At 33.0% G+C, this 15,222-nt stretch overlaps 3 protein-coding genes across 5 annotated transcripts; 2 read left to right on the top strand and 1 right to left on the bottom strand.

Annotated features, from left to right (window-relative positions):
* Positions 1–1,815: 1,815 nt before the first annotated feature.
* On the bottom strand, positions 1,816–7,309 carry LOC143427355 (uncharacterized). Of its 3 annotated transcripts, XM_076901411.1 has the most exons (14): positions 7,107–7,309; positions 6,262–6,644; positions 5,991–6,183; positions 5,714–5,903; positions 5,386–5,632; positions 5,186–5,300; positions 4,794–5,104; positions 4,508–4,718; positions 3,916–4,448; positions 3,673–3,827; positions 3,294–3,572; positions 2,974–3,215; positions 2,757–2,886; positions 1,816–2,682 (listed from the first exon to the last, which is right to left on the bottom strand). In XM_076901411.1, exons 1-14 carry the CDS (start codon positions 7,131–7,133, stop codon positions 2,570–2,572), a joined length of 3,129 nt encoding a protein of 1,042 aa, XP_076757526.1. In that variant the 5' UTR covers positions 7,134–7,309; the 3' UTR covers positions 1,816–2,569. The 3 variants fall into 3 exon arrangements, with proteins under 3 accessions (XP_076757526.1, XP_076757528.1, XP_076757527.1); XM_076901413.1 differs by lacking the exon at positions 2,974–3,215; XM_076901412.1 differs by lacking the exon at positions 1,816–2,682 and having other exon boundaries at positions 2,963–3,215.
* Positions 7,310–9,032: 1,723 nt separating this feature from the next.
* LOC143427232 (uncharacterized) lies at positions 9,033–9,932 on the top strand. The gene is made up of 3 exons (XM_076901163.1): positions 9,033–9,258; positions 9,333–9,628; positions 9,714–9,932. Exons 1-3 carry the CDS (start codon positions 9,033–9,035, stop codon positions 9,930–9,932), a joined length of 741 nt encoding a protein of 246 aa, XP_076757278.1.
* A 94-nt stretch (positions 9,933–10,026) lies between these two features.
* LOC143426718 (protein MMS22-like) lies at positions 10,027–15,041 on the top strand. Its single transcript, XM_076900328.1, has 20 exons — positions 10,027–10,078; positions 10,243–10,463; positions 10,561–10,695; positions 10,772–10,925; positions 10,995–11,180; positions 11,271–11,384; positions 11,463–11,651; positions 11,731–11,978; positions 12,050–12,147; positions 12,222–12,397; positions 12,497–12,655; positions 12,723–12,948; positions 13,033–13,261; positions 13,340–13,436; positions 13,506–13,700; positions 13,795–13,968; positions 14,038–14,394; positions 14,464–14,666; positions 14,740–14,928; positions 15,002–15,041. Exons 1-20 carry the CDS (start codon positions 10,040–10,042, stop codon positions 15,039–15,041), a joined length of 3,429 nt encoding a protein of 1,142 aa, XP_076756443.1. The 5' UTR covers positions 10,027–10,039.
* The last annotated feature ends 181 nt before the right edge of the window (positions 15,042–15,222 follow it).

Raw genomic sequence — 15,222 nt, forward strand, 5'->3', positions numbered from 1 at the left:
AGAGCAAGTATTTAGTTTTCTTATCAATGTGAATGTAATGAAATTTATGGTTTTCCTGTGAACTTGATTGTACCTTGAAATTAACTTTTACAGTGAAAGACAATTGTATAAAAATAAAACATAATGTCGTTTATTGATTACAAGTGATCACGTAATACAGAATGCACAATATTGGCGGCAGTCCTTAAATTGTAGCGCAATTTTAATATAATTACGGTATGAAATCTCCAGAATTCATGAGACATGTATTGAAAAATATTTATCAATATATATATATACACAACGCACATGATTTCACGTTTTTAATTAAAAAATAATTTGATTTTTGCGTAGCACGCAAAAGACCTCGTACAAACTGGCTTGGCTCTGTTAAGTTTTCATATTTGAGTCTTACACCACATACACTTGTTTAAACAATTATCGCAACCGATATATATATATACAATAAAAATACATATTTCGTGCACGATATGATCAAAAAATTCTGTGATCGCTCGGCATTGAGATAATATTTCGCAGTATCTCGTATTATTTTTATACTTTTATGTCAATAAATGCAGTAATTACGGAAATTCTTAAGTACAAAAATTAACAATCGCATCTCGATGAACGCAAAAGATGTTCATCAATTGTTACGTTTACAAAAAATCATTCGACTTTCATTAATTTATATAGTTCATTCATGACCCAATCGACTCACTTAGATCATTAAATAATATGTACTTCGTTTACAACTACTTACTTATACATGTCATTTACAAGCTCTACTTTCATATTTTCATGTGTCAATGTTTTTTTTTTAGACAGTTTAGGCTTTCTTACTACAAATATCTAAGAAAATAGCTAAATCTCTCCCTTTTTTTCATCTTTTGTTATTCTTCACTATTACACAAAAATTGTTGCTGACCGCAAATATTTACGCTTTGTACGATAAAATAATTGAATGCAATTTCGGTTAATTGTTGAGCTAATGTCCTGCACAGTCCTCTATATAAAATGTTAAATACTTAAAAGATTTATCTAGTCTTGAAATTAGAAATTGAAATAAAAAAGAAAGTGAAGTCGCGACATTTAAAATAGAGATACAACAAATATGGAAGACCCTAGTCAAACGTATTAAAAACAATAAATTCGCTTCAATAGTTCTGTGCAATATTTGTCTTATACCAGTAATCTTAACATCTTTATAAGGTAGAAAAAAATTTTTCTATTAATAATTTCTTTCTCTACTTTACTATTGACAATTTGTTTCCTATAAATGTTTGTAGGACTATGTGTTCATTGGTTAATGTCCTTTGTGGTCCACTCATGACTCGTTTGAGTAAGTTAAACAATAATAAAACTAAATGCCCCGTACAATGTTTCCTATTAAAGTAGTCATTGTTAGTAATTAACAAAACAAATTGGATCATCGTACTCCTAGGGCTGGACATTATTTATATAAAGAATTATTTAAACAATGAAACAAATAAAAGATGTTACTGTTTCTCGTTATTCAAAAGTCTAAATTAAAGTTGTCCTTATTTGACGAACTTTGAATAAATCAGTGGAAACTTATTTGATAAATGAATGCAGAATCGTATGGAATACTTGAATTAAACTGGTATTGTTTCCCTAATGAAAATGAATCCAAGCACAACATAAATCGTACTTAACAGTAATCAGTTTCTAAAGCACTGTTGAAATTATTTGGGACATTTAAATTAATTATTGCTCAAAATTATTTCGATTTGTATCGTATTTGGTCTCATTTTGAATGGGAAAATCTCACCTATTCGTTAAAATTATCTGGTCTCAATTGCCACCACTTAATGTTTGAATATTCGAGATAGTGACGAGTTTATTTTGCAATGTATGAAGTTTTTATTATCCCCTATAAAATATAGATAAAAAATATACTCGATGCTAAAGATGGAATACTCTACAAATAAAAGGAATATTTTTATTCATCAAATAAGTTATATTGTTCGTTGCTCGTCGAATAAAGATAAATAATGAACATCTTTCAACCATTATTTGTCACTTGAAATTTTGTATTTTATTAAAGTTTTTCCTTATTTCTGCACCCGCTTTGTGGTGCCAATGAAATGCAAATGAGAAGTGTTTATACTTCTCTTTTCTTTTCTGTTATATATTCTACTCTTGAATAAAATCCAATACACCGTACCAATGACCGTATTTAAAAATCTGCAACCACTTTTCATTCATAATATTTGTACTTTTTTTTAACTGATAGATGATTACGTTGTGAAATATAGAAATTTGTTTTTATTGAAAGGTATAAAAATATGCAAGTGACAAATATATGCAAACTGGTAGATCTTAAGAATTTACGTTAGGAATTAAATTTACGAGTCTATGAGTATCTTTATAGTATGAATAAAATCGATAATATATAGGAACGTGATTAAGTATTCTTACCACGTTAAACATAATCATGTCTTTTTCCTTTTATGAGGTATCAATTATGTTACCAATTCACTATACGAATGCCTATGTCGAATCTGCAAATCATTTTTGTACCAGTCAAATTCTGGAACGCTTGATGATCGAAGCGCGACGCCTGCTGTCAGTAAAACTCCGAATCTGAGCTATGCTGTGAATCGCTACTTCTACCGTTTAAGTATACTTCCGATGTTTGTTGAATTGACGGTGAGTGTTGCGCGGCTTCCCAATTCTGACCTATGGTAACAATTAATTAACAATGAACAAAAGCAATGAAGAGTTATGAAATAAATTGGTACAAGTATACGTACCATGGGCAGCAAGAATGGTAGCTAAACATCGTGCTACAGCTGGATTCGGAGCACAGGCTAATGCAGGTGTAAGTCCCTCTGCATCGACAGCAACGACGCTTGCGCCAGATTGCAATAAACGTCGAGTTACCTATGGAAAATATGTTTCTCTACAGCTTCCCATATTACTATAAAATACACTTGTATACAAGTGTAGACAAATAAACTGCTTCCTTACTGTCACAAGGCCATTTCTTGCTGCCAAATGCAGTGGAGTTTTTTGTTGCTTATTGGTCATATTAATAACAGCAATACTCTGCTGTTGCTGTGTTGTATTGCCACCGTTAGTGTTAAGCGAATCGATCCAATTTAGTAACAGCGAAGCAGCAGCGGAATGCCGTCTTTGGCAAGCTAAGTGAAGGGCTGTGTTTTTGTTGCAATCAACAGCGCGTACATCAGCCTTCCACTCAAGCAATAACTCTATTATTAAGAAATTGTATCAACGAAAAGAACTATCGAGCAAATATTTTATGATTTCTTCGATTGAGTAAAACGTACCGATAGTGTGGCATTGACCCGTAATAGCAGCACAAAGAAGAGGTGTTCGACCTGAGTAATCTAGTGTTTCGAGTCCAGCTAACTCGGGCCCGACAGAACTTAATATCAGTCTTGCACATTCTACAGCACCTGAACTAGCTGCAACGTGTAAAGGTAGTCGACCAGCTGGTGTATCCCTTGGAGCAGCGGTCGTTTTACCTCCAAATTTTTTAATCAATAATTCTAGACAAGGGGCTTGTCCTTGATATACAGCACAATGAACAGCTGAGAACGGATCACCTACATACAGAAGGAAAACAAAAGTTTGAGTTAAAAATTAAGATTATATGTATAATCCACTTACAAACAAATCAGAAAAAGTTATGATGTGTGTGGTTACCCTCCAACGAGTCGATTACATTTTGTTCCAACAAGTATTCCACACATTCTGTATGCCCATTGTAACAAGCCCAATGAAGTACAGTACAACCTTGATCGTCCTTTAAAGTGGCAGCTAGAGGATTAGCTTTGACCAGAGAGGCTAATGCTTTCACTCTGCGAGAAAGTTGAAAAATCGATACAGTGTATGCGCGACGAAATATAAAATGCTTATTACGTACAACTTTAAAAAAAAGGAACCAACATTCCACAGGCAGCGGCCAAATGTAATGGTGTTTTACCATTTGTATCTTGTATCGCCACTGCTGCACCATGTGACAATAACAATTCCACCATTTGATGATGACACAACTTAACCACTGCTCGAAACAGTGGCGTGCGTTTATTTACATCCGGTAAATTACAGTCAGCCTTATATTTCAAGAGTAATTTGGCGCAGTCCGGATTATTGTTTGCTACTGCTAGCGCTAAGGGAGTACGCTGTTTCGTGTCATAACAATTGACTACGTTCGAATCCTCTGCATTTTTCAGAAGAAGCTCTAAACAATGATAATGACCTGCTGCTGCTGCACAGTGTACTGGAGTACGTCTTGTAATAGAATCCTGAACCGATACGCAAGCTCCATATTTTAATAACAGCTGTACGCATTGTTCGTGGCCTTTATAAGAAGCCAAATCCAGTGGTGTTTTGCCAGTATCTTCCTTAATGTCAATATTGGAAAATAAGGCGGAAGATGGTAGTAGTAAACTTAATATTTCACTGTGCCCGTGATATGCCTGTAAAAATGTGGGTAATTATACTTTCTGCATTACAAACGCTTTGATCTGACACGTACAGCAAGATGTAAAGGTGTTAACGCCGGTAATGGGGGTTCTGATTTTTCTGTAGAACTGGATAGTGCTGTTAAATTCCCCGGTGGACAAACTTCTAACAAAGCTTTTAAGGCTGCTTGGTTTCCACCAGCTACTGCGTAATGAATAGCAGTGAAACCTCGCTTATCACGCAAACGGGGATCTGCTCTGTGTTTTAACAAATATTGTACGCACCTACACACAGATATTTTATGTATATGTATGTAAGTCATATTTTTCATCTATAAATATAAATAATTGGATGCTTACTGTGCGCTAGAATCTGTGGGGTTTGACGCTGCAGCTAAATGCAAAGGAGTTGCACCGTTTACATCTTGTGCGTTAGAATCGCTTCCGAATCCGATCAACGTAAAAACACAAAGATAATGACCCTGACTAGCAGCATGATGGAGCGCCAATCTATTGTCATTATCGGTTAACCGAAAATTAGCTCCGCTAGATAATAATAAATCTAAACAGTCGACTGATCCTTTAAATGCTGCACAATGTAATGGCGTTCTACCACCGATATCTCTTGAATCTATACGCCGACTGTCGACCTGTAATAATTTTCTACAAACCTGTGGATTTCATTAAGAAAAATTAATATTATTCTCAAAAGAGATATCGATTCATGCTACATGTTTTAAATGCATTTTTACTTCAATATGTCCTGCTAAACAACTAAGATGCAACGCAGTGCGTTGTTCAGCATTACGCGCTGCAGGAGATGCACCATATTCCAATAATGTTGTAGTTAAACATTCGTGACCAAACCTACACGAAAATGGAAATTTAAGCAAAACACTGAAAAGAAAAACTATTGATTACAAAAAATTGTCTTTTATCTAATATGATTTACCAAGCCGCGACATGTAAAGCTGTATTTCCGTTCTTGTCTTTAATGTCTGCGGATGCTCCTGCATCGAGTAAACTTTTTGAGCGTGTAAATCTTCCATGAATCGCAGTCATGTGTAAAGGTGTGCGTCCATCCTCTGATTGAACGTTTATACTTAAACCAGCTTGTAAAAGTACTTCTAAACAGTGAACACCATGAGTACTAGCAGCGGCGACATGTAACGGTGTCTGTCCCCGATAATTTACAGCCTCTGAAGAAAGAACGGTGTTTGTCATAAGACACGCAAACGAAAATGAAGAAATGATTTTACCAAATCGTAAGATTATCTTACCAACGTTTGCAGCATTGGCAATTAACTCTGTTACCGCATCAGCATGACCATTTAAACATGCGATATGCAAAGGTGTATTTCCGTAAACATTTTTCGCTTCAATATCAGCTCTATACTTAATTAATGTGTGCATGCACTCCACGTTGCCAGAAGCTGCGGCTGCATGTAATGGAGTATACAAATCTCGATCCTTGACAAACAAATATTGAATGTATGCAAACAGTATCCTGCGCGATAAAAATATAGAAGGATGAAAGTTTAGAAAAAATTATATTACTTTAACATCCACGTCTGCTTCCCTCGCTATAAGTGCTCTCACGATTTTATCGTAGCCCATATACGCCGCGAAATGTAGAGCTCTACGATCCTGTTTATCAGAAGCATTTACCACGCAGCCAATTTGTATGAGATACTCTGTCATTTCCAAATGTCCGTTGTAAGCCGCATGGTGTAAACTTGTTCTACCACCTCTACAAATGTTTACGCGTGAAGTTCTTTTAATTCGTACTTGACTAAACATTAATTGGACAGTATCGAGACATACAAACCTGTCTGCCACATTAATAAATACATATGGAGCTATTAGTTCTACGCATTGCACCGCATTGTTTGCTGCTGCTACATGTAAAGGTGTTTGCCAACTACGATCCCTGATCTTGACGTCTGCTTTATGGCGTAACAAAACTTCTACTACACTATGATTTCCTGAGCAACAGGCCCTGTGCAACGGAGTTAACCACTTTTTATCTTTAGCATTTACTGCGGCTCCGTTCAGCAGAAGTGCTTCAACAATTGCTGGATCCCCTCTATACGCAGCTGCGTGCAATAGCGATCGTTGTTCCTTATCTTGCCAGTTTACATCTTCCTTTCTTAATAATAATGCTCGAACTTCATCTACATCTCCCACAAATATTGCTTGTAACAGAGGAAACTGAAAAAAGTCGATATCTCGTTAGAAAAGAAAATTAAATTCGTGTTAACATTTTTCATAGTTTTTATCGTACGTGTGTAATTTAATATACATACGTATACAGTCTAATAGATGGAGATAAAAGAGAGAGGAACAGTATTGACAGAAAATAATAGAATTTGAAACTCTTAATTAAAAATGCCATGATATACAATAAAGGCGGTACTTTAAAAACTGTAGTAATCGTAACGAGCAAATAGAATGAAAGACGCCTGCATGTATTTGTTTTCCTAAAAGTCGACGCTCTGCTATCATTCAGAGGCACGAGAAATACAACTAAGATCGTCGTGCGTGTAACAAAGAATTGAAAATAAATTGGTCAATTGACACATGAACATAACCTCTGACGTTATAGTTATGCAGGTATACGTGATAACCGTGTAACGATAAATGTTTTTAGTTAAAAGGGAGAAGAGAACATACCCCGTCACGCAATTCCTGCACGTTCATGGTTAACAAACGTTTTTGTTATTTTTTTAATTTGTACAAATACGAAAGTATTTATAAAAACATAGTTATAGAATGGTAAAAAACTGGCATAGTGGTGTGAGTCATATTTAAACGAGTATAGGGATGTTATTTTCTTTTTGCGGCCGGCAATTTATTGCAAGAGGATCGCGAAGCGAACGGTTCCTCTGGTTTCCCTCTTCTTAAACAAACAACGGCATCGTTCATATGAAAATAGTTGGTAAAAATCTGCATAACAATTATATATCTCCGGGTATAAACAGTTACAGCTATCTTCTCATAGTGCACCGCACTCTATCCTTAATCGGTCAAATTAGACGCATGTAATGCATAGACGCGCATCGTAGGTTCTTCTACATGAAACACACAATTAAAAGTTAATAACGAGCGCTTACGAGAAAATTCTATGAACATTCTATCTCTGGATTTACACGAAGCAATTTATCTGTATAATATCTTGCTAATCTTTCTTTTGTTTTCCATATTGCATCGTAGACAATTAAAGGATTCGCATATTTCCTGGTTGAATAATAATATTAATACGATATCAACTTATTTTCCACAGTGGAAAATGAATGCTCACGACGAAACTCGATATTGCATAAGTAAAATTAAAAAGAAGAGTAGACAAGAGTCTGACGAAGGTGCTAATTTAAATTTGGTGCTACCATCGGAATTGGTATTCAGTTTTGATCTTGGAAATTTTAAAATTCAAGAAAAGACGGTGGATGTTACAAACTATTCCCCCAAGCCGTGTCCTGTTCGGGTTTTACCATTGCAAACTCGTTATTTCAAGATTAAAAATAGCGTTCAGGTATAAATAAGAGCCTTGATCCTTTTAAAAAATGATTAAAAATCGAAGAATTTCCATACAGTATGTTATTTATTATTGCAGCAATATTATAATGTTTTTGTTCAATTTTGTGCAAGATACATTTTCAAAATATTGTAGAGACGTCAATGAAACATTATAAAAATTAATTCGTTTATAAAAACAAAGTATTAACGAGATTTATGCTGTTTCATAAATTTGTTTATCCAAAAAGGTTGATTTCTTAAATTGGAATCAAATTCAGCATCTATCTCAGTTGATAAGTTAGGATTCTTAGGTATGAATATCTGTATAATGTATTGTATAATGTGTAACATATTTTAGACAACCTGGATCAATCCTGGATCAGTTTACAAAGTGGATATTTTATTCACACCCGATGAGAACAGAGATTACAATGATACCTTAAAAATACGCTGCTTCAATGATCAAGTAATGGAAACGAGAATTCTTGCAAAGGTGACATCTAAGTTATCCTTTCCAACTACTGTCAATTTTGGGGACGTGCCACTTGGTCGAACGTAAGTTTAACAGATGATTATTCGATTCAAGTATAGCTAATTCAATTGTATTTATTGCTGCAGGGTATGCTACAAATTGCCAATATATCCTCACACAGAAAAGGAATTTTCTTTCGCGATTTTAAGCAATAACGCAGACTCGTCCGTCGATATCTATCCACGATGGGGTACAATTAAAGCACATTTATTTTTTTAAATGATTCTAATTATCACTCTATGGTATACTATATTTTTATCTATTTATTAGGACGTGTGAGACCAAAACAGAAACCTGTAACGGTTATGGTAATTTACAGACCGCTTCGGTACATAAGCATGAATTTTCAAGTTCGAATATTCATGTCTGATTTATGCAAAGCTCCGCATGATATCAATTTCTATGCGTATACTCGACCAGGTTTGTTACGGTGAGAATATTTGTGGATAAAAATTGTTATGAAAGGTAACGGTGAACGGAAGTGTAACGAAGAAATATAAATGCTTAGAGAATCATTGGAGAGCAGTAAATTGGAAATGAAAAGCCAAACAATGCGAAAAGTAATTGGCGGGACGTCGTGTAGAAAACTGAAGCCAATTTCCGTGGAGAAAAATAAGTCAAAATTATATTCAGATAAATCTACTAGCAAATATCCACATTCTGAAATAAGTAGTTCATTAAAACGATGCAGTCGTTTTCCTTTGTACGCGTTGCATACAGTCAATTGCATTTTAAATTCAAAGTGTCAAAGATCGCATAATGAATATGAATTGAAGGGTAGGAATATTTAATTTATTATTAATTACGTAAATAAAAATAATATAAAATATATAAGCTTTTAATTACACTAGGTCCATTAGGTATGTATTTGTTCGAAACTATGGAACAGAGAGCGCTGAAGTTGATGGACTTTTTCACGCAAGTAGAAGAACGCTATCGAGAAAACGAGCAAGCAAAACTTCATCATAGACCAAAAGTAAATAATGGAACACTTGATGTTAACGAAAATGGGATTATTGAAATTAAAGCGCAGAGGGAACAAGCATGGAATGATTATAAGAATTTAATAACGCACTCGGAGGAAGAAATATTTGAACGGGTGAAATGTAAAAAGATAAGGCAGAGGATATTAAGAGCTTCTCAAGAGGTGCATATTTTTTTTTATATTAATTGGTAGCTTTTATTTACTGAAAGTAAATACAGATAAATTCTTTATAAATATTTATTCTTAGAATTCAGCCACATTTTCAACACCGTCTCGAAATGCAGAGTCAATTATACACTATCGTAAAATTCAGCCCTTTGTTCAGGCAGCGCGTAAAATTATATTGAGAAATCGATTGGTGAAGGTACTCGAAAAGTTACGGAAATTAACACCCGAATTAGTTATCCAATTTGAACAACCATTGGTATCAAATTATTTTTCCACATTATGTGAGTTTAAAGAATGAAATGGTAAAACCAGAAACTGTAAAAGCAGCAATTGATAAAATTTCGTTCCACCAAATGAAACGTTGTTGCGCGTACATAAGTACGTATATAGATGGCACTTGTTTAAATGCCGCCAAAACTTGGGGAAAACTTCTGCTCTTGGATTGTACATATAATTGGTATAAACTGAAAAGTAAAATTTCTTTGGATTGTATATATAAAATACTCTTATTAGTGCTCATTGTATACGATATACTTCATATAATTTGAATCAGCATTTGCGTTAAATGATTTGTACATACTTTCTTCCTGATTAAAAGAGCCAGGCAGATGGATTTGTGTTTAACGTTCAATTGTCAGGGAAAAGTGAATTTTAATGATTGGGAATTGAACAGAGATGGTTTATTTTTGCGTGGAGAAGTAGAAAACGTCATATATCCACAAGATGAGTGGTTTTCAACTAGGGGAGCAAAGAATTTCCAACTTTTTGACTGCACTGTGCTTCCTTCAACAGCTATGTTGGATTTAAAACATCTCATCAAATGTATGGAGTAAGGTTTTCTCACCGTTATACGTATTCGTATTTCCTTTTGTTACAAACACGATTTGGTGTTCTTTACCTATTTTTTTATTTATGTCTTCTCACAGTATGCAATTAAAGATTCTCAGCAGATATGAAGCCTACAGTCAAGCTTTAAATACAAAATCAGATGACATTGATTTTTATTATATCAGATGTATGGTATCAGAATTTATTTTATACATTAGAATGTACTTAAATAGGTAAGGTAGTTAATCTTTTTAAAGACTTGTATCTCTCCTATTTAATATTTATATTTTAAGATTAATCTTTTTACAGTGTTAAAGGGGAACTTGAAACGTTGCGGACTATAAGCGAAGATATCGATCAAGAATTTAATTCTTTATTTATTATAATGAAACAGTTTCTTGAAAGGCTACGTAATATACCTGACGGTACATTCCATTACGCACCTTCCAAATCAGGCAATCAGGTTTGTAGATAAACGTATGATGTTGGTATTTTTTAAATTCTACTACTATTTGCTTATTATATGTTACAGTGTAAACAGCCAGAGTATCATATGTATCATATGCATTTAGAATTGAGATGGTTTTTTATTTCATTGATGTATACAAGAAATGTACATTGTCAGTATTTAATTGAGAACCAATTGAATGAGTTTGAAAGTATTCAAACAATGATTATTAATGATCTAATTTATATTTCATTAAAAATATTTGAAACGGTAAAAACGGATCCTTTTTGTAGCAAATATTATACTTAGTTATCGGAATGTATTGTAATAATTTTTTTTTTATAACATATCATCTCTTAGATGCCTTTAACACACTTACAACAAAGATCTCCTTATAATTGCACTTGTGTTCGCGAATTATGGCTTATGCTTCAGATATTTATCGACAATTTATCTGATAAAATCAAATCGAAGGTACTACACTCAAAGAATTTCTTTTTTCTTCGTTACGAGTTCATTTTCAGATATCTTTATACATATATGCATTTATAGACTTTCTGGGACTATGTAAATGAGTGTCTCGATGGATTATTAAATAAGAATGTATCAAATGTGAATAAGCAAGAATCTGTAAAGGTTTTTAAAAATTCTGAATTGTTTTGTCTTTGGATTGTTTATAATCTTTCACTTCTGTATGGATATAATGTTGATGGAATGTACTTGGGATCTAAATGTACAAGGGTAATTGCATTTTATACACTCACATTATATATATTCATACTCATCGTATAGTAGTAATTATTTATTTATCTTTTTAAAGATCAGATACAATTATGAACAGCTTGAGAGGGTTTTGAAGATATACATATCTAAAGGTGGAAAAGATGGCGAACGAGATCAAATTGACGAAGAGTTATGCATAATGATACCTTTACTAAATACCATTGTCACCAATTGGTGGCAGCCACGAGTTTCAATCATTTCGCTTCTTTGGGACTGCTTTCACAAAAGATTAGACGAACCATTTTTACTACAGATATCTGGTCCTTGGGCGCTATCAGTTGAAAAGTAGGTAAATACATCGTTTTTTAAATATCTCTTTTCTTATTGTAATTTAAAAAAAAAAACTTTTGTAATAGAAAAACTGCTATGGACATACTTAAGCAAGTAAAAGATAGAGTTAATAACACAGAGTGTGTTAAAGAATCAAGTTATGGGATGTTTCTACGTTTGCTTGGTGAGTGTTACTTCTGTATAAATTAATTACAAATACTAATAAATATACAATGTATAATTTTAACTGTGTTGCAGGATCTTTTCTACGTATAAATTATACTAACGGTGATGTAAAACATTGGAATCAAATTAAAGGCCGGGTTTATTCAAAATTTTCGAAGAGTAAGGTTCAAGAATTTTCAATTTCTGGTTTATATAATTTTATTTCATTATTTTTAACATTGGCTATTACTTCTGATACTACAAATGTTGTAAGTTTTGAATACATCTATTATTTTTTTCTTTTTCTGCATCAAATATACTCTTTAGTTAAATATACAACTTTTTCATATTTTTTTTTTATTTTCTAGTGTTCAGTAATGTTGGATCTTTTACCAATAACAAAGGAATATAATAACGAAAGCGGTAAACGGTACAATTTAATTTGGAAAGGAAAGTTGGCTGTTCTTCTGTTATATAGCGATTTGAAACTGAGCTTTGCAAACATAGCATCTTTATACGTGGATACGGTATGATATATGATTGAACTTTGATAAAATCAGTGTTTTATATTTTTTGCTATATTCAAACTTTAAGGTAAATACTATATGTTGCCGTAAAGATGATACATCACGTTTAATGATGACCAATTTTATCGATGTGTTCAGCACGATTTTATCATCCAGCAACATTGTATTGGGAGAAAATTTATTATTCAGCGGATGGATAGATCGATATTTATCAGAATGTTCAAATAAATTGGTCGGAACATTAATAAACATGTTAGTTAAGGTCTTTGAAAAATGCAATAATTCTAGTACAGGTTTGTTCGATTATCATTTTTATTACATATATTTATAATTGACGATATTTTCTTCTATTTTGTAACTCATTTGTATGCGCATAGATGATGTAGGGGAAATGTTGGATACTTTATGGCGTTATGTGGCAAGCAGAGTAAGGCAACTTGTTTTTCATCCTGGTAGCATTAGTGACCAGTCTCAAGATATTTCAAAACTTGCCGTTTTGTTTACTTTGGATGCATTGAGAAATCCAGCAAGAGCAAAAAAGTATAAGCATTCAGCCGCGTCGTTATTTCAGCATTTTACATCATCAGTGATCGTTAAAGATATAAGGTAACAGAAAATTGATCACTTGTGTAGTATTAAAATTATATTTTAAACGTTTTATTATATAAAAACTCTCCTTTCCAGAATAACAAGACATTATCTCGTACTGATACTCGAGCAGGAATTAGAGATCGATAATTTGAAGAAAGAAATAAAAAATTTCAATACTATAGTTATACAAGTTGGTAAATAAATATTGTTTATAGAATTTGTTAAATGATAAGGTTTAAATATAATATTCAAATTTTAGGCATGGATAAAGTGTTCTATCATTGGCCACGATACGAATGGAAAGGAACTAAAAATTTTGCAGAATTATGTCTCGAAATTAAATGAAATACAAGAAATCTTTGAAACGTCTCGCGATATTCAAGAATTTCAAGATAGCGACGAGTCTATTTTAATATTAATAATGAACTGCATGAGGAAGCGAAACAGCTTAAAAGTACACATTTGTATAAAAATTAAACACGCATCGGTCATTACTCCACGTGGCTATTCGAGGATTGATCTTTCTGGTTAATATTAACGTTTTTCAGAGTGAACAAGAGAGGGTCCAATATGATATGAAGTGGAGATCGTTTTTTAATCATTTAGAGAAGTGGATTCTTCTTCCAATTACAGAAGAGACTAAAGATACAGAGTTAGCTTTTTGGATATACAGGTGCATTGGAACATTAATTCTTTGCACTTCGACTATATTATATTCTAAAGTGCGTATTTTTTATATCAACTTATGAAGGACTATAATGACGAGTATTAAATATAAATTATACTTTCAGAACCAACCAAATAGCATGTTCAAAACATTGCTAAATAAAACTATATTATCGGTGGAGCAGCCATTTTTAAGAAATTTTGGGAAAAAGACGTTTTCTATGATAATTTTAGGCATGGAATCTCTTAATGTTAAAAGTGATATATCACTTCAAGTGTTGATACGAGATCTTTTCGATCAATACATGCCACTATTGATAACTTCGAATGTTAATGAGAATAGTTTTAAAGTTTCTGACTCGTTACTGAAATGTTTTAAAGATGCGAAAGCAGATTTTATGCACTTGATATTTGAGATATTGATGACTAACTTTGTTACCATTTCGAGTAACAATACGACGTTGCATAAGCATTCTTATCTAGTATGTACTTTACAATATGCTATTTTTATACGTGTATAACGATTCTAAGCTTGATTACAATTATAACAGGTAATGATAATTTTACAAAATTTACTCAAAGGCGATAAGAACTATCCCTATCACATAACAGAATACATTATTTCCATTTGTACACCACATATTATTGGATGTTGTATAAAAGTTCACGATCACCATCCGCACAAGCAACAGACCGTTGATTTTGCAAATGGTGTTGTTACAAATTCATACTATAAAGAAAATAATTCTTTACAGTAAGTATTACGTTTAGTCGATTCATCGTGTGCTTGTAAATATAATCATTCATAGAAAATTGAACAATTGTAGGGATAAGTTTTGTAATGTTATATTCGACACGGTGAAAAAAACATTACTAACGAATCAGCATAATACCTTTGAATTTTTACGGTCACTTCTACCAACAGCGATCGACGTAGTGCAATCTTTATCATTACAACTTGAACATATCATAATTGATTTGGAGATGAATCGATACCCAAATGCAGCATCGTTTAGGTAAGAGCGTTAGAATAAATTACTTGTTCCTAAAGCCAGTTGTATCCAACTTTTATTTCACTCTGATATACAGGTATTCGTGGAATCAACTTCAAAGTCGTCTGAAAAAATAATTAAGAGGGGCTACTCTCCGGTAAGTTTAAAAAAATTTATTAATAATTTTCTAAGAAATATAGAAAAAGGTATCACATAACGACACTTTGTTTAATCATGCTAAAAATCGGTTACATATGTATATGTCATTTACATAATCGGATAATCGTACCTGCGTACATAATTGCATGCAACACACTA

This window comes from Xylocopa sonorina, chromosome 9 (assembly GCF_050948175.1).
Source record: "Xylocopa sonorina isolate GNS202 chromosome 9, iyXylSono1_principal, whole genome shotgun sequence".
Taxonomy (NCBI): domain Eukaryota; kingdom Metazoa; phylum Arthropoda; class Insecta; order Hymenoptera; family Apidae; genus Xylocopa; species Xylocopa sonorina.